This window comes from Sander vitreus, chromosome 20, assembly GCF_031162955.1.
Source record: "Sander vitreus isolate 19-12246 chromosome 20, sanVit1, whole genome shotgun sequence".
NCBI lineage: Eukaryota > Metazoa > Chordata > Actinopteri > Perciformes > Percidae > Sander > Sander vitreus.
In genome coordinates this window covers 28,160,948-28,183,151 of record NC_135874.1, presented here as the reverse complement: position 1 = coordinate 28,183,151, position 22,204 = coordinate 28,160,948, and the positions used below count along the sequence as shown (strand labels likewise).

At 47.0% G+C, this 22,204-nt stretch overlaps 1 protein-coding gene across 1 annotated transcript in view; it reads left to right on the top strand.

Annotated features, from left to right (window-relative positions):
- The window catches only part of sptbn5 (spectrin, beta, non-erythrocytic 5), a 127,115-nt gene that overhangs the window by 56,010 nt on the left and 48,901 nt on the right, over positions 1-22,204 (top strand). Inside the window, exons 38-50 of the mRNA XM_078278176.1 lie at positions 1,983-2,128; positions 4,599-4,713; positions 5,831-5,941; positions 7,287-7,466; positions 9,231-9,434; positions 10,563-10,712; positions 11,922-12,026; positions 14,779-14,967; positions 17,654-17,809; positions 19,373-19,564; positions 20,184-20,279; positions 20,583-20,704; positions 22,084-22,198. Of these exons, the coding sequence (XP_078134302.1) occupies positions 1,983-2,128; positions 4,599-4,713; positions 5,831-5,941; positions 7,287-7,466; positions 9,231-9,434; positions 10,563-10,712; positions 11,922-12,026; positions 14,779-14,967; positions 17,654-17,809; positions 19,373-19,564; positions 20,184-20,279; positions 20,583-20,704; positions 22,084-22,198 (1,881 nt within the window). The remainder of the gene's footprint in view (positions 1-1,982; positions 2,129-4,598; positions 4,714-5,830; positions 5,942-7,286; positions 7,467-9,230; positions 9,435-10,562; positions 10,713-11,921; positions 12,027-14,778; positions 14,968-17,653; positions 17,810-19,372; positions 19,565-20,183; positions 20,280-20,582; positions 20,705-22,083; positions 22,199-22,204) is intronic.

Below are 22,204 nucleotides of genomic sequence, written 5' to 3'. Positions count from 1 at the left end.
TTTACCGCCACTCTGCGCGAGATAGGGCGCAGAGCAAAGAGGCAAAGCACAGTGCAGGACTGTCAGGGTTTCCCCCCAACCTAGGCTCTTTCTGTGAATGTACCCGAGTCAAACTTTAGTTTAAAAGCATATTTAGGACGGAAACGCCACTTTTAAGATTGACCGTATTCTCATTTTTCGGTCAAATGGCCTTTTGAATGGGAGAGCTAGGGACACTTTGATGCTAGCCTCAAGAAGGCTCAACACAACATGAGACTTTGCTCCAAGTACCACCAGGGACTCTACACCTTAACCAAAGCACTGACAACATTGTTTGTGTACCCAGAGTTTACTAAAAAGAAAGGACAACTGACTGTAGCGGTTAGTTTTTCTGGTCGTCGCCATCTCGCCAGTCAAAAAGAGTCGATAACAGGGAGGAGAGTAAAGACGGAAAGCTCCTAAAGCTTACTTGCACGGATAAGTCATTGTTTTGTCGTTAGTGAAAAACAATATTGACCTTGTAGTTGAAAAAGAAGCCTGATATAAGAATGACATTTCCTCCTATGGAGTCCGTTCATTCGCATTCGGAGATTTTTGACTGGTAGGATGGCGGATAGCGTCAACAACTGCTAACGTGAGTTGTTCAAAACCTTTCTTTTTTTTGACGACGTAGTTAAGGCGGCAGGCGTGTGTTGCTTAGACGGCCACCTTAGCTGCAAAGTGCTGCGGGAAACCCTGAACGTTCTGTAACTCATGTTTTCACAACCTTCTACCGGTGAAAGAGTCCTGGGACGGAAGTCAAACCCGTAACTTACTCCCCGTGAACTGGTACCAAATGGTTGTACTCCCAGTTACAGTTTTTGACGTCACACACACATAAACAACAATGGCGCCCCCTGTTGATGCTGTACAGACGCCGCTGATTAACGGAGAGAAATAGAAATAAATACAGATGAATAGGCAACGTAAAGTAATTCTGAACATTGTAATCAAAACAATACACATACGATTGTGTACTACTACAGGTTATGTTTATTAAATGAAGCCCAAAATATGTTGCCAACTAGAAATCGCTAGTATCAGCTAGCGCTAGCTAACGTCAACGTTAGGTAGCTGCTAGCCCATGGTTGCGCCAGCGCCAGCAACTTTGAATGCAGTGCACGGCGGCATTTCTGAGAGGTGCGCGACGCCAGAAGTAGCACAGCTCCTAGTTGGGCGGCATCACTACAGGAAATCAATGGAACGGCAAGCACAGAGCATTTTTGCCACCTATCATGTGTAGGCGGCTTGATATTCTTGTTATTTAAGAGACATTATCTGTATATGTGTCTGCAGATAATTAACAGTAAATGTCAGACTAAAGAATCTCAACACATATGTTTGAGGTAAATTAAAACTGTTAGTTTGTCCACCAGGTTTTATTTTTGGTAACACTATACTTGAAGGTATCGACAAATCGTGACATGACACTGTCATAAACGTTATAAACAAGTCATAAACGTTGATGACTTGTGTCATTAAGTGTCAGTCAGTTTTTGTCATGACAAGTTGACATTCAATGACAGAAGTCATAAACGTTGATGACTTGTGTCATTGTCAGTCAGTTTTTGTCATGACAAGTTGACATTCAATGACAGAAGTCATAAACGTTGATGACACGCTCATGACAGTGTCATGTCACGATTATGTCGATACCTTCAAGTATAGTTCTTATTGAATCATATTTTATTATGTGTGTCTGCATATGTCTTTCAAATTTGGTACACTACAAAATGTTTATAGTTATTAGTACCAGCCTCAGAAACAGAACAGCTGTTTTCTTTTCTCATGATTTAACAAAATGTAAATATAAGCACCAGTTTATGTATGAAGATAACGTGATCGTTAAGCTCTGTTTACTAAAAAAACTGTCATAATCTGATTGTGATAAAGGTGATTAAGGTAAAGATGTGAAAAGTTAACTGTGAAGTAAGAAGTTTGTGTGTTTGTGTCGCGTGTCTCAGTTGCTGCGAGGGAAGTTTGAAGGTTTCCTGAAGCAGCTGGAAGTCGGAGAGGAGAGACTGCAGAGCTGCAGCGAGCTGGCTGCTCGACTGATCCGCAATAAACATCCACAGAGATCTGCAGTCAGAGAGACACTGCAACAGCTCAGGTATTCACTAGAGCTGCAACTAACCATTATTTCAATTCAATTGTATCATAACAAGAGTTATTTCAAGACACTTTACAGATAGAGTAGGTCTAGACCACACTCTATAATTTACAAAGACCCAACAATTCCAGTAATTCCCCCAAGAGTAAGCATGTAGTGTGACAGTGGTGAGGAAAACCATCCTTTCAGGAAGAAACCTGGGACAGACCCAGGCTCTTGGTAGGAGGTGTCTGACGGTGCTGGTTGGGGGGGTGATGAACTGTGGCAATAATAGTCACAATAAAGATAATGACTAGGAACTATGCCTACAAATAGTAGTCGTAGTAGTTCATGGTGTAGCAGGGCACAGCAGGGCGTAGCAGGACATAGCAGGACGTAGCAGGACGTAGCAGGGTGTAGCAGGACATAGCAGGATGTAGCAGGACGTAGCAGGACGTAGCAGGAGACTGCAGAGCGTAGCAGGGTGTAGCAGGACGTAGCAGGATGTAGCAGGACGTAGCAGGACGTAGCAGAATGTAGCAGGACGTAGCAGGATGTAGCAGGACGTAGCAGGACGTAGCAGGACGTAGCAGGACGTAGCAGGAGACTGCAGAGCGTAGCAGGACGTAGCAGGATGTAGCAGGACGTAGCAGGATGTAGCAGGACGTAGCAGGAAGTAGCAGGAAGTAGCAGGACATAGCAGGATGTAGCAGGATGTAGCAGGATGTAGCAGGACGTAGCAGGAGACTGCAGAGCGTAGCAGGACGTAGCAGGGGACTGCAGAGCGTAGCAGGACGTAGCAGGACGGAGCAGGACGTAGCAGGACGTAGCAGGACGTAGCAGGACGGAGCAGGACGTAGCAGGATGTAGCAGGACGTAGCAGGATGTAGCAGGACGTAGCAGGACGTAGCAGGACGTAGCAGGACGTAGCAGGACGTAGCAGGACGTAGCAGGACGTAGCAGGGGACTGCAGAGCGTAGCAGGACGTAGCAGGACGTAGCAGGACGTAGCAGGATGTAGCAGGACGTAGCAGGACGTAGCAGGACGTAGCAGGGCACTGCAGAGCTTCCAGTGTTGATTATTGTGTGGATAATCTTCTGGATAAATGGATTAGTTGTTGTGAAATGTCAGAAAATGATGAAAAATGTGGAGCAATGATGACGTCCTCAAATGTCTGTCACAGAGGAGAGAAGAAACTAGAACAGGGGTGTCAAACTCAACTTCACTAAGGGCCAGACATGTGGAGTTTATTAATAATAATAATAATAATAATAATAATACATTTATTTTTTATAGTGCTTTTCTAAATACTCAAAGACGGTCTACAGTTTTGGTTACAAACAGACAAAAGGTACGTAGACAAGGTTACATGACAGACAAAAAGAAAAGGAAAACACATGGACATGGCATGGACGAGCACGGGCAAAGCAGGAGAGGTGGGCAACGAAAGGAGGGAACAACTGGGAAAGTCTGTTAACAGGAAAAAGCAAGTTGGAAGAGCTGAGTTTTGAGGGCCTGTTTGAAGGATGGTAGGGTGCTTGACTGTTTGATGTAGTCGGGGAGGGCGTTCCAGAGGGTGGGTGCAGTAGCTGAGAAGGCTCTGTCGCCCCAGGTCCGGAGCTTAGTCCTGATGGTCTTGAGTGTGTCAGCATCGACAGACCTGAGGAGGCGGGCGAGAGTGTGAGGAGGTCGGAGAGGTATGGAGGGGCAAGGTTATTACGTGCTTTGTATGTGAAGAGAAGTATTTTGAAGTTGATCCTGTGTTTGACTGGGAGCCAGCGGAGGTTGTGGAGAGCAGGGGTCATGTGGTCTCGGGCGGCGGGTGGAGATGAGAAGGCGGCCAGCTGACTGGATGTATTGGAGCGCTGTCTTGTAGTCAGTTATTGACATGTCTGTATTGTTGCATGTCTCATGTAGCTTTCTTACTTAAAGTTTGGGCCTCATGAAGCCCCAAAAAAGTCGGATAAAGGTCCTTAGCCTTTAAAGCGACAAGAAATTTGGGGCCTTGAGTTTGACTCGTGAACTAGAAAATATTCACATTAAACAAGCTGCAATCAGAGAAGTTTTACTCTTTTTTTCATAAAAAACAATGACTCCATCCAATTAATTGGCATTTCTTTAAACCAATCACAATCATCTTGGGCGGGGCTAAGCTCCGGACGGAGCCACGGTGCCTCTGCTAAATAGCTTCAGGAAGGAGCTGGTTTTGGTGGAACATGTGGACGTTCAGAAGTAGTTTTAGTCGTACAACAGAAAACTCAGATTGGACAGATAGTCTAGCTAGCTGTCTGGATTTACCCTGCAGAGATCTGAGGAGCAGTTAACCATAGTCCTCACAAATCAGCCGGAGGTTAGAACCCCAACACAGAGACAGAGGAAGGGGATGGACATCCGGCCGAAATGAGAGACATCCGGCGGACTTTCCGGCACCTGAAAAGGATGCAGCGTTGTGTTTGACTTTGTGTCAATTCTGACATTTGTTTGCTTGCAGTGCATGCTGGGAGGATTTGAAGGGCGTGGCCAGGGAGCGTCAGGATCAGCTGCAGAGAGCCGAGGAGTGTTACCACTTTTACCAAGACCTGAGCGACGCGCTGACACTCATCAAGGTACAGTATCCATCTATCATTACATCACAGCCATGCCTACACACATGCTGAAGTCAAAACCTTTTTCTATTTTCTTTCTTTTTTAAATGTAAAATACATATATACCAGGGGTTAAATGGTAAATAAATCAGTCTTTAAAGGCTTTAGGGTTGGTACAATGCTGAATACTTTCTATATATTGTTGCATTTCATTCATAAAAAAACTTTAAATAGAGGTTGTTCTGTTCTGAAAACAGTATTACATTTTTATTATTATCTTGGCAAAGATAATGAAAACATTACGATTTAAAGTGCTCATATTATGCTTTTTGGCTTTCCCCCTTTCCTTTATTGTGTTATATATCTTTTTTTGTGCATGTTATAGGTTTACAAAGTGAAAAAAGCCCAAAGTCCCACCCCCAAAGGGACTTACCATCTCCAACAGAAAACACTGTTCACAAACTGCTCCAAACAGCTCTATTGTAGTCCAGCCTTTACTTCAGAGACAAACGTGGTCACTTTGGAACACGTTATAATGCTCACCTAGCTGCTAGCATGGCACGCCCTCATACTCTGCTTCTGACTGGCTAGTAGTCCTTACCTAGATACTGTCAGGGCACGCCCTCATACTCTGCTTCTGACTGGCTAGTAGTCCTTACCTAGGTACTGTCAGGGCACGCCCTCATACTCTGCTTCTGACTGGCTAGTAGTCCTTACCTAGGTACTGTCAGGGCACGCCCTCATACTCTGCTTCTGACTGGCTAGTAGTCCTTACCTAGGTACTGTCAGGGCACGCCCTCATACTCTGCTTCTGACTGGCTAGTAGTCCTTACCTAGCTACTGAGCATGTAGTCCTTACCTAGGCCTGCGCATTTGCGACTCCCAACAAAGATGTTCCAGCAGTGAGAGGTCTCACTCTGTAGCTAAAACAGAGACCTGAACACAGGGTGAAAAGAGGAGCTGCAGCAATGAGCAGTACAACTAAAATATGGTGTTTTTTGATAATGAAACCACGTAAACCTATTCTGGTACAACCTCAAAATACAATTATGAACCTGAGAATGAGCAGAATATGGGCACTTTAATGCTTTTTTCGTTCTGAAATGCATTTTCGTTTCGTGTCTCTGGCTCTCCGTAGGAGCGACAGAAGAGCATCCCTGACGACGTGGCGAAGGATGTGCGAGGAGTGATGTCACAGCTGAGGAAACATGAAGCTCTGCTCCACGAGCTGGCTGTCACCGAGCAACAGGTAGAGATAAGAGAGATAAGAGGATGGGCCGCCAACGAATATTCTACATTTTGAGAGAGAGAGAGAGAGAGAGAGAGAGAGAGAGAGAGAGAGAGAGAGAGAGAGAGAGAGAGAGAGAGAGAGAGAGAGAGAGAGAGAGAGAGAGAGAGAGAGAGAGAGAGAGAGAGAGAGAGAGAGAGAGAGAGAGAGAGAGAGAGAGAGAGAGAGACAGAGAGAGAGACAGAGAGAGAGAGAGACAGAAAGACAGAGAGACAGAGAGAGAGAGAGAGAGAGAGAGAGAGAGAGAGACACACAGAGAGAGAGAGAGAGAGAGAGAGAGAGAGAGAGAGAGAGAGAGAGACACACAGAGAGAGAGAGACCGAGAGAGACAGAGAGAGAGAGAGAGAGAGAGAGAGAGAGAGAGAGACAGAGAGAGAGAGAGAGCACAGAGAGAGAGAGAGAGAGGACAGAGAGAGAGAGAGAGACAGAGAGAGACAGAGAGAGAGAGAGAGAGAGACAGAGAAGAGAGACACAGAGAGAGAGAGCAGAGCAGAGAGAGACGAGAGAGAGACAGAGAGAGAGAGAGACAGAGAGAGAGACAGAGAGAGAGAGAGAGAGAGAGAGACAGAGAGAGACAGAGAGAGAGAGAGAGAGAGAGAGACAGAGAGAGAGAGAGACAGAGAGAGAGAGACGAGAGAGACAGAGAGAGAGAGAGAGAGAGAGACAGCAGAGAGAGACACGAGAGAGAGAGACACGAGAGAGAGAGAGCAGAGAGAGAGAGAGACAGAGAGAGAGAGAGAGAGAGAGAGAGAGAGACAGAGAGAGAGACAGAGAGAGAGACAGAGAGAAAGAGTTTTCTGGGAAAACCCTGACGAACTTCCTTTTTCGAAATCGAGGCACCAATCACAACTGTTGAGGCGGGCTTTACACCAATCACAACTGTTGAGGGGGGCTTTACACCAATCACAACTGTTGAGGCGGGCTTTACACCAATCACAACTGTTGAGGCGGGCTTTACACCAATCACAACTGTTGAGGCGGGCTTTACACGATGACGATGGCGCAGTATGCTCGCTGGTTGAGATGTTTTTCCATCGCTCTGCATACGTCATCTCCTTCATCGCTCTGATTGGTTGAAGGACTGTCCAATTGCGCCCCGAGGCATTTGAGCAGCGTCCGTTGGTGACGCCCCTTTGGAAATGGGCTGTGAATGAACCTTCCCCAGACCCCCCCCCCTCTCAGTTACAGCTGAGAAGGGTCTGGTGTCAACCAGGCTAACAATTTAAAGCAAAATAAGTAGATAATTGTATATTATCATTCGTTGTTGATGTGTGTATTTGTGTGTATTTGTTTTCGTGTGCTGCAGTTGCAGGAGCAGCTGGATGGCGTCGAGTCCATCCTGAACCTCTGCACGCCTCAGCTGAAGCTCCGCCTACAGGAAGTGCAGCAGGAAGTGGTGGAGCGGTGGGAGGAGCTCCGACTCCACGCAGAGAAAAGGGAGGAGGAGCTAAAACTAGCATGCCAGAGATACTCGTTCCTTAACACGGTAAAGACAGACGAGGATGAATGACTTAAGGCCTCATGTTAATCCTGTGTCCCTGTGATAATAGTGTTATATTTTTACATCACGGCCTGTTCTCTTCCTGTGAAACTGTTTTAAATGTTTGTTTACTCATCCTGCACTCGAGGGTGTTTACTATGTTTTGTCCAATGAAAATGTTTTGATGCTCTAATGTCGGTTTCATGGGGCCTTTAGAATCAGAGACAGAAAGGAGCCTATGCTGCGTTCCAGACACAATTTTTAGCCCGTAAATATCGACTTCAAGTCACAACTCACGACTTGGTAGCGTTAGCTTGCGGCTACCTAACGTTGACGTTAGCTAGCGCTAGCTGATACTAGCGATTTCTAGTTGGCAACATATTTTGGGCTTCATTTAATAAACATAACCTGTAGTAGTACACAATCGTATGTGTATTATTTTGATTACAATGTTCAGAATTACTTTACGTTGCCTATTTACGTCTATTTATTTCTATTTCTCTCCGTTAATCAGCGGCGTCTGTACAGCATCAACAGGGGGCGCCATTGTTGTTTATGTGTGTGTGACGTCAAAAACTGTAACTGGGAGTACAACCATCTGGTACCAGTTCACGGGGAGTAAGTTATGGGTTTGACTGCCGTCCCAGGACTCTTTCACCGGTAGAAGGTTGTGAAAACACGAGTTACAGGATACCTGGAACGCAGCATTATTGCCACAGTAGTTAACCCTACATGGAATTGGCCTTGGTGATTGGTGCAGACATACACAAACAGACATAAGAAAGTGTCTGTGGGGGTCCAGGGCCTTGTTGGTGAGGCTGACAGCTGAGGGTAAGAAGGCGTGAGGTTGTGGTTCTGATGGACCTCCAGCCTCCTGCCAGAGGGGAGGGGTTCAAACTGTTTGAGGGACATTTAAACATGAATAATCCCTCCATGCTGCTCACTTCTCATTTCCAGTCATTGGGTACATCTCATGCCTATTATCTGACAGCTCTTCGGTCCTCAGCTGAAACAGAAGTGGTTCTGTCCCTCCTTGGTGAAGGCCTTCTCAACCCTCATGGTGTCTTCCCCGTCGACCATGATGCAACGTTTTGTTTTTCAACTTTTTGGTCGTCTTTTTCAACAGTTTTGTCACTTTTCTGTCAAGTTTCTGTCAGTATTTTTCTGCACTTTGTTGACTTTTTTGTTGTTGTCTCTTTTCCGGACGTTTTTGAAGATTATCCTGACGTTTTTGCCACGTTTTTTCGACATTATTTTCCTACGTTTTTCAACGTTCTTTTATCAATATTTCTTTACATGCTATAACATTTTATAAAACACCCAAATCCAATGAAAGTAGTGAACTGATCATTTATTTAACTTGTCAAGAGCGTCGTAGGGAACCATCCACGTTACTTTGTTTTAAAAATGGGTTGAAAGAAACCGATATATAAACCTTTTGAAAATGGGTTTGACCCGACAACAACAAGAGGGTTAAAACCCTTATTTCTACCTCGAGGAGCGAGCATCGAGGAGCTATGATCGAGGATACAGAGAGCAGCCTTCCTGGAAGCCGTGCAGCTGGAGGAGTTGCTAAACTTCACGTGACGCATCAGAGGAATGGACGTCTCATCCCTCTAAAACACATTTGCTTGTTTCCTCTCCCATTATTTCCTTGCATTTCTCCCGTGCGTTCTCAGTGGGACGGAGTAAGATGTGAGGAAGGGAGGCAAGTGGAGGAGTCGCGGATGCAATTTAAGCGACATGAGATGCACTGTTTGTGTTTTCCAGGCGCAGGATTACTTCCTCTGGTGCAGCCAGCTGATTGGTGCGATGACGGCTGAGGAGAGCATCAGCGACGTGGCGACCGCGGACCTGCAGCTGGCCCAGCACCAGCAGCTGTGGGCCGAGATGGAGGCCAGGCAGGAGACGTACCAACAGGCTCGGGACATAGGGGAGGAGCTGCAGATGCAGGACAGGACGAACAGGAAGGAGGTGAGGCCTGAAAGGACTGGCTGTGTTGGGCGCCAGCGGCGATTCTAGACCATTTCAAATGGAGGAGCCAGGTTGGGGTCACGTGTGATTTTAAGGGGTACCAAATATTAGGGCTGCACGATATGAGGAAAATATCTAACTGCGATTAATTTGACTGATATTGCGATATGATTCACGATATTGGAGTGAATGATCATTTTTGTATAATTTTTTGTAAAACAGACACTGGCTGCTTAAAGATCCCATGGCATCAACATTTCACTTTATGAGGTTTTTTTTAACATTAATGTGAGCTCCCCCAGCCTGCCTATGGCCCCCCAGTGGCTAGAAATGGTGATAGGTGTAAACCGAGCCCTGGGTATCCTGCTCTGCCTTTGAGAAAATGAAAGCTCAGATGGGTCGATCTGGAATCTTCCCTTTATGACGTCATAAGGGGAAAGGTTACCTCCCCTTTCTCTGCTTTGCCCAACCAGAGCATTTGGCCCCCCCCATGAGAGAGACAGAGAGACATCATGGCTTTCAAACAAGCAAAGTGGCAGTTGGTCAAGGCCTCAGATACAGTATTAGGGGACCACTGAGATCTATATAAAAGAGACTTCAGATACAGTATTAGGGGACCACTGAGATCTATATAAAAGAGACTTCAGATACAGTATTAGGGGACCACTGAGATCTATATAAAAGAGACTTCAGATACAGTATTAGGGGACCACTGAGATCTATATAAAAGAGACTTCAGATACAGTATTAGGGGACCACTAAGGTCTATATAAAGAGACTTCAGATACAGTATTAGGGGACCACTGAGGTCTATATAAAAGAGACTTCAGATACAGTATTAGGGGACCACTAAGGTCTATATAAAAGAGACTTCAGATACAGTATTAGGGGACCACTAAGGTCTATATAAAAGAGACTTCAGATACAGTATTAGGGGACCACTAAGGTCTATATAAAAGAGACTTCAGATACAGTATTAGGGGACCACTAAGGTCTATATAAAAGAGACTTCAGATACAGTATTAGGGGACCACTAAGGCCTATATAAAAGCATCCAAAGAGCACCATGTCATGGGACCTTTAAAAAAAAAAAAGACACTAGTGTAAACATTGTTTCCTCCCATGCAGGTGGCGGAGAAGCTGGAGTCCCTTCAGGCGGAGCGAGACAAACTGGAGGAGCAGTGGAACCAGAAACAGAGCTGGTTAGAAAGCGTTCACCTGGAGCAGGTCTTCTACAGAGACGTTAACAGCATGGACAAAACGTCCAGCTCTCAGGAGGTAAACCCATCCTTTGCAGGGTTTTCCCTACTATTATGAGGCTAAAGCGTGATTTATGCTTCCGTGTAAAATCTACGCCGTGGCTTCGTACATACTGTAGGTACGTGGAGACACTGACCCTACGCTGTAGCCTGAAGTGCACATCTCGAAAAATGTAATTACACGTCCCCCACCACATATGCACACCTAGGGCCTTATCTTGCAGCCGGCGCAGCGCAAAGCCTGACCCAAGTGTCTTTGCTAGTTTAAGACTGACGCAGTTGTCAGTTTCCCGTCCAGCACCTGCGTCGTTTAAACAGCAAATGCACCTTGGCCCATTTTCGCGCCCATGGGCGTGCTGGTCTTACAGGGAGGTGTGTTCAGGTGCATTCTGGGCGTGCTGGTCTTACAGGGAGGTGTGTTCAGGTGCATTCTGGGCGTGCTGGTCTTACAGGGAGGTGTGTTCAGGTGCATTCTGGGCGTGCTGGTCTTACAGGGAGGTGTGTTCAGGTGCATTCTGGGTGTGCAGGTCTTACAGGGAGGTGTGTTCAGGTGCATTCTGGGCGTGCTGGTCTTACAGGGAGGTGTGTTCAGGTGCATTCTGGGTGTGCAGGTCTTACAGGGAGGTGTGTTCAGGTGCATTCTGGGAGTATTGCTATCTTGAGGCAGTGGGAAGTGATGGCACCATTGACCAACAAAAACCTGGTCTAAAGTCAATAACGCAGCATTTCATTGTTATTTTAACAGAGCATTAGTAAAATGCTCCTAGGCTCGTGCACAGCACGTGCACACTATGCTTGTTACACACACAGGGACGCACAGCAGCACACACACATGCAGAAGATTACAAATAATATTACGGTGCAAATCCTCCATCATAACAGCAATGCTCCAAGGTCCAAACGCGCCTGGCTTTTAAAGGGAATGGGAGATGATCTCTGATTGGTTGATTGCATGTTACGCCCAAAACACACCTCTGATTAATGAAGACACTAAGGTCAACCCTTTAGAACCACGCGCCTGGCACACGGACCCTTTTCTCCACCGTCAAACTAGCAAAAGTGGATTTGGACACGTCTAAACACACCTGCGCCAGGTGTGTTTAGACGTGCGCTGAGATCGTTAAAATAGGGCCCTAAAGTCTTCCCCAAACATCAGGAAAACACCGCTTTGTGTTGGTGAGAAACATCACAGTCAGTGTCGCTGATCGCTGGTTAAATCTCTTCACAGATCCTGCTGCAGAACAGCACTCTGGGAAACACAGTCGACGAGACAGAGGGTTTGATCAAACGCCACGAAGCTTTTGAGAAGCTGCTCAGCTCGCAGGAGGACAAGGTATGTTCTTATGGTGGAACTTTATTTTGAAAGGGTGTAAAGATGGCCTGAAGTTAACTTTTTTGGCCACCTGCCACCGGCAGGCAGAGTTCTAAATCCACTAGCAACACATGCTTCTTACCAGACTATTAACTTTGCCTCACAAAGGTGAAATACTGTACAGCAGTGTTTCTCAAATGGAGGACTGCAGGGGGTACGTGTCCCCCTAGGGGTACTTTGGGGGACTGCAGGGAGTACGTGTCCCCCTAGGGGTACTTTGGAGGACTGCAGGGGGTACGTGTCCTTGTAGGGGTACTTTGGGGGACTGCAGGGGGTACGTGTCCCCCTAGGGGTACTTTGGAGGACTGCAGGGGGTACGTGTCCCCCTAGGGGTACTTTAGGGGGACTGCAGGTGGTATGTGTCCACCTAGGGGTACTTTAGGGGACTGCAGGGGGTACGTGTCCCTCTAGGGGTACTTTGGAGGACTGCAGGGGGTACGTGTCCCCCTAGGGGTACTCTGGAGGACTGCAGGGGGTACGTGTCCATCTAGTGTACTCTGGAGGACTGCAGGGGGTACGTGTACCCTCTAGTGTACTCTGGAGGACTGCAGGGGGTACATGTACCCCTAGGGGTACTTTGGAGGACTGCAGGGGGTACGTGTCCCTCTAGTGTACTCTGGAGGACTGCAGGGGGTACGTGTCCCCCTAGGGGTACTTTGGGGGACTGCAGGGGGTACGTGTCCTTGTAGGGGTACTTTGGGGGACTGCAGGGGGTACGTGTCCCCCTAGGGGTACTTTGGAGGACTGCAGGGGGTACGTGTCCATCTAGGGGTACTTTGGGGGACTGCAGGGGGTACGTGTCCCCCTAGTGTACTCTGGAGGACTGCAGGGGGTACGTGTCCCCCTAGGGGTACTTTGGGGGACTGCAGGGGGTACGTGTCCTTCTAGGGGTATTTTGGGGGACTACAGGGGGTATGTGTCCCCCTAGGGGTACTTTGGGGGACTGCAGGGGGTACGTGTCCTTCTAGGGGTATTTCTGGGAGGGACTGCAGGGGGTATGTGTCCCCCTAGGGGTACTTTGGGGGACTGCAGGGGGTACGTGTCCTTCTAGGGGTATTTTGGGGGACTACAGGGGGTATGTGTCCCCCTAGGGGTACTTTGGGGGACTGCAGGGGGTACAGGAGACTTTTTGCTAAATGTTTTGCAGTTAGAGATGTTGTACCAGACCATTGTTCCTCTTCATTTGTATATCCGCTTTTTTCAAAGTTTTTATAACATTTTTCGAAGTTTGGCGCCTTTTTGATTGTTTTGTGTGAGTTTTCTCGACCTATTGTTGCCTGGTTTCCTTTCTTCTACCGTCTTTTCTCTAAGTTTTTGTTGCTTTTTTCGAAGTTTTGTCATTTAAAAAAAAGCTTTTGTCTCCTTTTTTCATCAGCATCTAAATATTCTTCCGTTACAAGGCTGTTGTTTAGTTAATCTATCGCTGACATCGCTGTGTTCTTCCTCTTTATAGAGGCTATAGTTTTTTCTACCAACAATGATTGTAGCTGGTCATGGGGTACTCGTCTTAAAATCACAATTCAAAGAGGGAACTTTGTTGACAAAGGTTTGAGAAACACTACTGTACAGGATACTTGAACTTGTTAAAGTGCCCATATTATATATTATTATGATCACTTTTTCTGGGATTTGGGGAGTTATTTTGTGTCTCTGGTGCTTCCACACGCATACAAACTTGGGGAAAAAAGCATCCATGCTGTTCTGAGTGAGATACGGTTTCTGAATGTGTCCTGCCTTCAGTCTCCGGGTGAGCTGGTCAACATCTGCACGGCTTTCTACGTAACTAGCCGAAACGCCGGGCTAACCGCTAGCATGCTAACATGTCCCTGTTCTGCAGGTATTCCACACAATGTTGGAAGTGCGCCCTCGTTTAGTAGAAGTCTCCCGGCTAATCCTGCCTTGTACTACTGAAGTTGGAGAAACAGCTAGCTAGCTCATGTAGTCCTTACCTAGCTACTGAGCATATAGTCCTTACCTAGCTACTGAGCATGTAGTCCTTACCTAGCTACTGAGCATGTAGTCCTTACCTAGCTACTGAGCATGTAGTCCTTACCTAGCTACTGAGCATGTAGTCCTTACCTAGCTACTGAGCATGTAGTCCTTACCTAGCTACTGAGCGTGTAGTCCTTACCTAGCTACTGATCATGTAGTCCTTACCTAGCTACTGAGCATATAGTCCTTACCTAGCTACTGAGCATATAGTCCTTACCTAGCTACTGAGCATGTAGTCCTTACCTAGCTACTGAGCATGTAGTCCTTACCTAGCTACTGAGCATGTAGTCCTTACCTAGCTACTGAGCGTGTAGTCCTTACCTAGCTACTGAGCATGTGCGACTGCCAACAAAGATGTTCCAGCAGTGAGAGGTCTCACTCTGTAGCTAAAACAGAGACCTGAACACAGGGTGAAAAGAGGAGCTGCAGCAATGAGCAGTACAACAAAAATATATATATGTAAACCTATTCTGGTACAACCTCAAAATACAAGTATGAACCTGAAAATGAGCAGAATATGGGAGCTTTAAGAATACACATTTAAGTGTTGGTGACAAAAACAACAGTTCTTAAACATTGACTTGTGAATTAGAATTAATGGCACGGAAAAAAACATACATCCCTGGTGGGTAACGGCCTCATGGCCTTTACTTTAGTACTCTACTCATTACTTTTTTGAATGTTGATTTGAATCCTCCCTCCCTCGCTGTGTTTGCTGCAGCTGTCCTCTCTGAAGGATCTGTCCGAGCGGCTGAAGAAGCAGCTGAGCAGAGAGAAGAGTGGACGGGTCAGAACCAAACTCAACGCCCTCCTCCAGCGACGGGACAGGATCAAGGAGCTGTCCGTCAAACGCAGGGAGGAGCTGGAGCTCTCCAGGATGCTGTGCATCTTCAACCGAGACGTTGCTGAGGTAACTAACTGACCAATCAGTCAGAGTCTCTCCATCCGTCTACGATGCAATTCCCAATGCTGCTCGGCTCAAAAGACAAAGTAGAAATTAATAATACACACAAAAAATAAAGTTTTTCAATGGGAACACAGTTGGTGTACATAATACAACACAACAAATATGCATCTTTTTCTGATTTAAACATAGTGAATAGATACGTAGAAAAGAATAAAATGATGATAAATGCTATAAAAAGTGGACTAAATTCATAAAAAAACATTAAAATACACAGAGTTTTTAAGGATGTTTTTAAATGAATAAAGCGTGACCAAAATGAAATGACACCAAGGAACAATGGTGGCTCATTTCTGAGACAAGTCTTTAGTTTTCTGGTACAACACGTCGGCTTCTTCAACTGTATTTGTGTCCCCGAAGGGCGATTAGGTGTGCAGCAAGTATAATATATACACATAGTATATACACACGTCCAACTGGAACCCAACTGTAATTCAGTTCAAATCAATTGTATCTATAGTATGAAATCATAACAGGAGTTATCTCAAGACACTTTACAGATAGAGTAGGTCTAGACCACACTCTATAATTTACAAAGACCCAACAATTCCAGTAATTCCCCCAAGAGCGGGCATGTACTGTGACAGTGGTGAGGAAAACCATCCTTTTAGGAAGAAACCTGGGACAGGTGTCTGGTAGGAGGTGTCTGACGGTGCTGGTTGGGGGGGGGGGTGATGAACAGCGGCAACAATGGTCACAATAAAGAAAATGGATCTATGACTACAAATGGTAGTACTAATGGTAAATACGCCGCACTTTCTCCGCATAAATTGCCGATTTCCACGCAAAATATGCGGGGCTTGCATGATGTCATAATCCCGCATTTTCGTTGCTAAAAAGTCCCAAATATCTTAGCAGAAAGATGAAAAATGTTGTGTTTACGTCACACAAGAGCAGCCGTTCTCCCCTGTTGACATGAGAACGTATGAAGTGACGTCATTACGCGACGTGAACGCCATCTAAAAGCTGCAAACCCTGCGATGAAGCCACGATGACATCACAGCTTTTGCAAGTTCCCACAATTTCATCTCATAACATCGCATAAATATCCCGCATATTCCATGCCAAGAAAACGTGACGCATAATTAAGGATTTTAGCCCAAAACAATCACAAAAAAACTCAGCATTTTTCTGGAAGGACTGATTAGTTAATGTCATAGCAGGGCACTGAAGGGCGTTACAGGTAGCGTGACACGGCAGAGCATAGCAGGACGCAGCAGGGCACCGCAGAGCATAGCAGGACGCAGCAGGGCACCGCAGAGCATAGCAGGACGCAGCAGGGCACCGCAGAGCGTAGCAGGACGCGGCAGGGCACCGCAGAGCGTAGCAGGGTGTAGCAGGGCACCGCAGAGCGTAGCAGGGTGTAGCAGGGCACCGCAGAGCATAACAGGGTGTAGCAGGGTGTAGCATGGAACCGCAGAGCATAGCAGGGTGTAGCATGTAACCGCAGAGCATAGCAGGGTGTAGCAGGGCACTGCAGAGCGTAGCAGGGTGTAGCAGGGCACTGCAGAGCGTAGCAGGGTGTAGCAGGGTGTAGCAGGGCACCGCAGAGCGTAGCAGGGTGTAGCAGGGAGTGCAGCAGGACCACCACGACAGCTGCAACCAAGATCTTGGTGCCATCCTAATCCAAGGAAATATGCTGGGCGAAAAAAAACAGAAGGACTCCGGGGAATAAGCTCCCCAGAGCTAGGTTAGTAACAAGCATAACCGTAACAGTACGAGGACAAATACATACCAGTACAAGGTGCACGGATAGCAGCGTCAAAGTAACCTACATACTGTAGGAAAAAGTGCATATCAGCCTACAAAGTTGCCACAATATAATCAACAATGACCATCGTCAACAACAACAACATCAGCATCCATCACATTACATCACCAACCCCTTTTGTCAACGTTTCTGACATCCTCAACACATAGTCAACAGACTAGAATATATAACCTGTCGTGGAAACTTTTCTCGTTTGCAGCAGGAAAAGATTAAACAAATAGAGACTATCTGAGAATGTAAACCAAAGTTTGGTCTTTGAATATTTATTTCTATTTGCAAATACAGAGAACACGGTTTCGCCAGTACAATCAGCACAGAGGAAAGTGTCTTCTGGCAAGCAGAAAATCAGTGGACAATATATACGAAAAGAGCAGTCAAACACACTCCTCCTCCTAAAGTTTCTTAGCAGGAGCAAACAGTTAAACAAAACACCATAAACAGTTTGAAATCTCTATACATTTGCTCCGGTTTTAACACAAGACATAACACCTGTTAATCTCAGCTGCCAGGGACAGGATGAATGTGTCTAAGAGACCCCGTTCACACTGTTTATGGTTACCAATTTGACCCTTATCTTCTAAAGTTTAAAACCGAAGGCTAAAAGAAGCCCCAAAAGAAAATAGCTTCAGGTGTCTCCTAGGTTTACGATTTCAGCCGTTCCACATGGAGAATATTCTAAGTTAAACACAAAATGTAGAAGAATATAATTCAGATCATGTTAAAAGGTAATATTTGCCATTACAAACCAACCAAGGAGTAAAGAAAGGAAAGAGAGAGGAGGCAATGAGGTAGCCAGGAAATCAAAGAAGACTTTGTGTCTGTGTGTTTGAAGCGATTCCCTGCATGAGTTTTGTGTTTCAGGCCGAGGAGTGGGTGTCTGAGCGGAGGCAGAAGATGGCGGAGGACGGTAAAGCCGACCTCAGCAACCTGCAGGCCAAGATGAAGCTTCTCCAGAAACATCAGGTGTTTGAGGCCGAGATCCTGGCGCACAGAGAGATCATCAGCTCCGTGCTGCGGGTGAGATCACATGTTCTCTTAAAGGTTAAGGTAAAGGATTGCGAAGATCCAGGACTTAGCCCAAAACTTTGAACATCGACAACTTCTCAGACCCTCCCCCCTTTCTGCTAAAGCCCAAAACGGTCTCCTAAGCCTAAGACCGCCGTGTTGCAAGTAGCTGAAAGCGAGTCTTTGGGCTTAAAGGTGCAGCAGGTAAGCCTTCTAAAACTCCCGTTCTGTCATATCTGCTGAAACTGACCCTATGTTCCAGTAGATCTACATGAAGCTGGTCATTTAAAAAACAATCCAGCTCCTCTGGCTCCACCTACAGCCTGGAGAGCGGTGCAGACCACTCTACCTCTGTCTCTCCCCTCCCCTCCATGAAGTACAGCTGAGCTTACGGTGCGTACTGCACAGCGAACTCAGAACAAACAGCGAAGTATGTGACAAATAAAAGTTACAGACTATTTGTTTCTTAATAGGCATACATACCGTAAATCACAGTCATACTAGGCTAAATATAGGCTACCATCGGCGGCAGGAAAAACACGCAGACATTAGACACCGTGTCTCTACCTTATGATGATTTCGGTACACCAAACGTACATTTGCACTCTGGAGTTTGGCTGATTAACTCTGCCATGAGACCCTGAATATCAGATCATCCAAAATGTCTTTGTGGACGTGCAGCAGTGCGATATGTGAAGGTCTACTCTGAGTGATAGTGCTACGGAGCCAGGGTTTTAGGCGGCGAAGAGCTGAGAAAGACCTTTCGGAGCCAGCCGTAGACTCTGGTAAACAGAGGCACAAGTGGATCAGCTGTTCCACCTCAGTGAAAAGCCCTCTCTTCATCCCACACCCCAAACATGACGTACAAAATGTCGTGGAACAGAAACAACAACCAGAGATATTCATAAGCGATCATTTTATTGTCATTGCAGCTTGCTAACAGGGGGTTAGCACACCTACTTCCCGCGCCTATGCCAGGGGGGGTGTCTAACTGTTCAGATGCACCAATCAGGGCCAGGGGGGATGTCTAACTGTTCAGATGCACCAATCAGGGCCAGGGGGTGTCTAACTGTTCAGATGCACCAATCAGGGCCAGGGGGGTGTCTAACTGTTCAGATGCACCAATCAGGGCCAGGGGGGTGTCTAACTGTTCAGATGCACCAATCAGGGCCAGGGGGGGTGTCTAACTGTTCAGATGCACCAATCAGGGCCAGGGGGGGGGTGTCTAACTGCGTGTCAATCACTGCTCATGCACACACATTCATGCTCCTTTGTGGGGGGAGGGGCTTAGGAGACCGTTTGGGCTTTAGCGGAAAGAGAAAGTTGTCAATGTTCACATTTTTTGGCTAAGTCCTGGATCTGCACAATCCTACCTACAGCACCTTTAACCTGACTTGTATCTTTTTTAAACTCCAGACTGTGTGTGTGTGTTAAAGTCCCGGCTGTTAGATGAGGTTTGGGGGAGGGGATACACTGGACAACTGTGTGTACTTGTTTAACAGAATTATACAATAAAAGAACTTGGCTTCAAAGTCCAGGGTGCAGACTGTCGTCTTGTTGTTGTTGTGCCTCCAGGCCGGAGAGGAGCTGGTTTCCCTTCGACACCCTAGGTCCAAGGAGGTGAAGAGGAGCACAGCCGCGCTGCAGCTCCACTGGGAGGAGCTGAAGAAGGCCATGGCCACCCGAGGGAAAGACCTGGAAGATAACAGAGACTTCCTGGAGTTCTTGCAGAAAGTGGAAGAGGTGGAGGCCTGGATCAGACAGAAGGTAGGAGACTGGGGGAGGCCTGGAGGGTTTACAGCACGTTTCCTGTGTGTTTACAGCATGTTTCCTGTGTGTTTACAGCATGTTTCCTGTGTGTTTACAGCATGTTTCCTGTGTGTTTACAGCACATTTCCCGTGTGTTTACAGCACATTTCCCGTGTGTTTCTGGCGTGTTCGCCGTGTTCGCCATGTGTTCTGGCGTGTTCGCCGTGTGTTTCTGCCGTGTTCGCCGTGTTCGCCATGTGTTCTGCCGTGTTCGCCGTGTGTTTCTGGCGTGTTCGCCGTGTTCGCCATGTGTTCTGGCGTGTTCGCCGTGTGTTTCTGGCGTGTTCGCTGTGTGTTTCTGGCGTGTTCGCTGTGTGTTTCTGCCGTGTTCGCCATGTTCGCCATGTGTTCTGGCGTGTTTGCCGTGTGTTTCTGGCGTGTTCGCCGTGTGTTTCTGGCGTGTTCGCTGTGTGTTTCTGGCGTGTTCGCCGTGTGTTTCTGGCGTGTTCGCTGTGTGTTTCTGCCGTGTTCGCCGTGTGTTTCTGCCGTGTTCGCCGTGTGTTTCTGCCGTGTTCGCCGTGTGTTTCTGCCGTGTTCGCTGTATGTAATGTCTGCCTCTGACCTGTGTGTGTTGCAGGAGGTGATGATTAATGTCGGAGATCTTGGGAAGGACTATGAACACGGAGTTCAGCTGCTGAAGAAACTCGGCGAGTTCAGGGGAAAAGGAGACGGGGTGAGGGAGCATTTGAGGACGTCATCTTGGACTTTTTGGGAAACTGATCCACATTTTTCACAATTTTCTGACATTTTAGAGACCAAGCAACTCATCCAATCATCCACAAATTAATCCACACATTAATCAACAGTGAACATTTATTAGGCTTTATTATGAAATTAAGAGATTCTATCCACTGAAACGCTATAGGGCTTTTATTTTGAAATACCTGTCTCTAATATAAGAATGCTAGAGCAGGATGCCTACAAGATACATATATAAATATACACATGAATACACTGAAAGTATATTAATGTGTAGGACGTGACGGTGGACGACGCTCACATCACAGCCATCAACAGACTGGCAGCCCGACTGGAGAAGAGACAGAGCGCCGAAGAACTGCTGACTGTTCGACAGAGGAGACAGCAGCTCAACGACAGGTAACAAACAATGGCTGCTTTCCGATGGCCTAGTAGGTCTCTGCGAAGTGGACTGCGTAGGGCAGTGGTTCTCAAACTTTAGGAGGACACGTACCCCCTGCTGTCCTCCAGAGTACCCCTAGGGGGACACGTACCCCCTGCTGTCCTCCAGAGTACCCCTAGGAGGACACATACCCCCTGCTGTCCTCCAGAGTACCCCTAGGGGGACACGTAGCCCCTGCTGTCCTCCAGAGTACCCCTAGGAGGACACGTAGCCCCTGCAGTCCTCAAGAGTACCCCTAGGGGGACACGTACCCCCTGCAGTCCTCTAGAGTACCCCTAGGAGGACACGTAGCCCCTGCAGTCCTCAAGAGTACCCCTAGGGGGACACGTACCCCCTGCAGTCCTCAAGAGTACCGCTAGGGGGACACGTAGCCCCCTGCAGTCCTCAAGAGTACCCCTAGGGGGACACGTACCCCCTGCTGTCCTCCAGAGTACCCCTAGGAGGACACGTACCCCCTGCAGTCCTCAAGAGTACCCCTAGGGGGACACGTACCCCCTGCTGCAGAATGTGAATGCATAGGCGGAGTTTGACATTCGAGCCGGGGGGGGGGGCAACAAAAAAAACCTCATTGTAGCAGCTGAGACCTGGCCTACCACTTGGGGAACACAGCACGAGCACATATGGACAAAACGAACATGCTAAATATACATATATGTTTATTTTTAAAGCAGATTTTAAATGACATTGGAACATTTTAACAATCCGCCCTTATGACATCCAATCACGGCACGGCTGTCTGAACGCAGACAGACGGTGGCGGGACGCCCCGACACTTACATTCAACTCAAATGTAACGGTGAACACTCAGTGTTGGACCTCCAGTCTGTTGGGATTCCTCTCCAAACGCTGAAACCAAGAGCAGTCACACTATAAAACGTCAAACACGTTAAGATCTGTATTTTGCCGTAATCCAATGACACGGAAAAAAGTAATCCACAGCGATCAGGAGATCCACAAACAGAGTCCCGGGGCATCCAGCGAGGCCGATACGGGCGTCACATTCACCAGCCAGCTCCAAACAGGTGACCGAGGCCTCTCCACTTCGCCGTTTAAACAAAGTGGAATAAAACATCGGCTATACAAGTCCAAATCTACGCAAAACGCGCAATCAATTAGTAAGCTGACAGCAAAAGTATATACGTGGCATTTAGGAAACCTTTATTACAACGTTGGCACGGCAAGAAGTCCAGACTAGTCAGAACAGAACAGTCATTTTTGGTTTTTGCGTCCTGCATATGCGTCGAGCAGTATATGAAATCAGATGTACGAACTCCACGTATGTGTGAATGTTTTCTAGTTTCTTCACTCCTCTGTGACGGTAAAATATGTCCTCCAGGTGGAGCAAGTTTCACGGAGATCTGAACAATTACAAGAGGAAGCTGGAGGGGGCGCTGGTGGTCCACGCTCTGATCAGAGAGCTGGAGGAGGTCCGAGACAGAGCCAACGAGAAGGTCAGT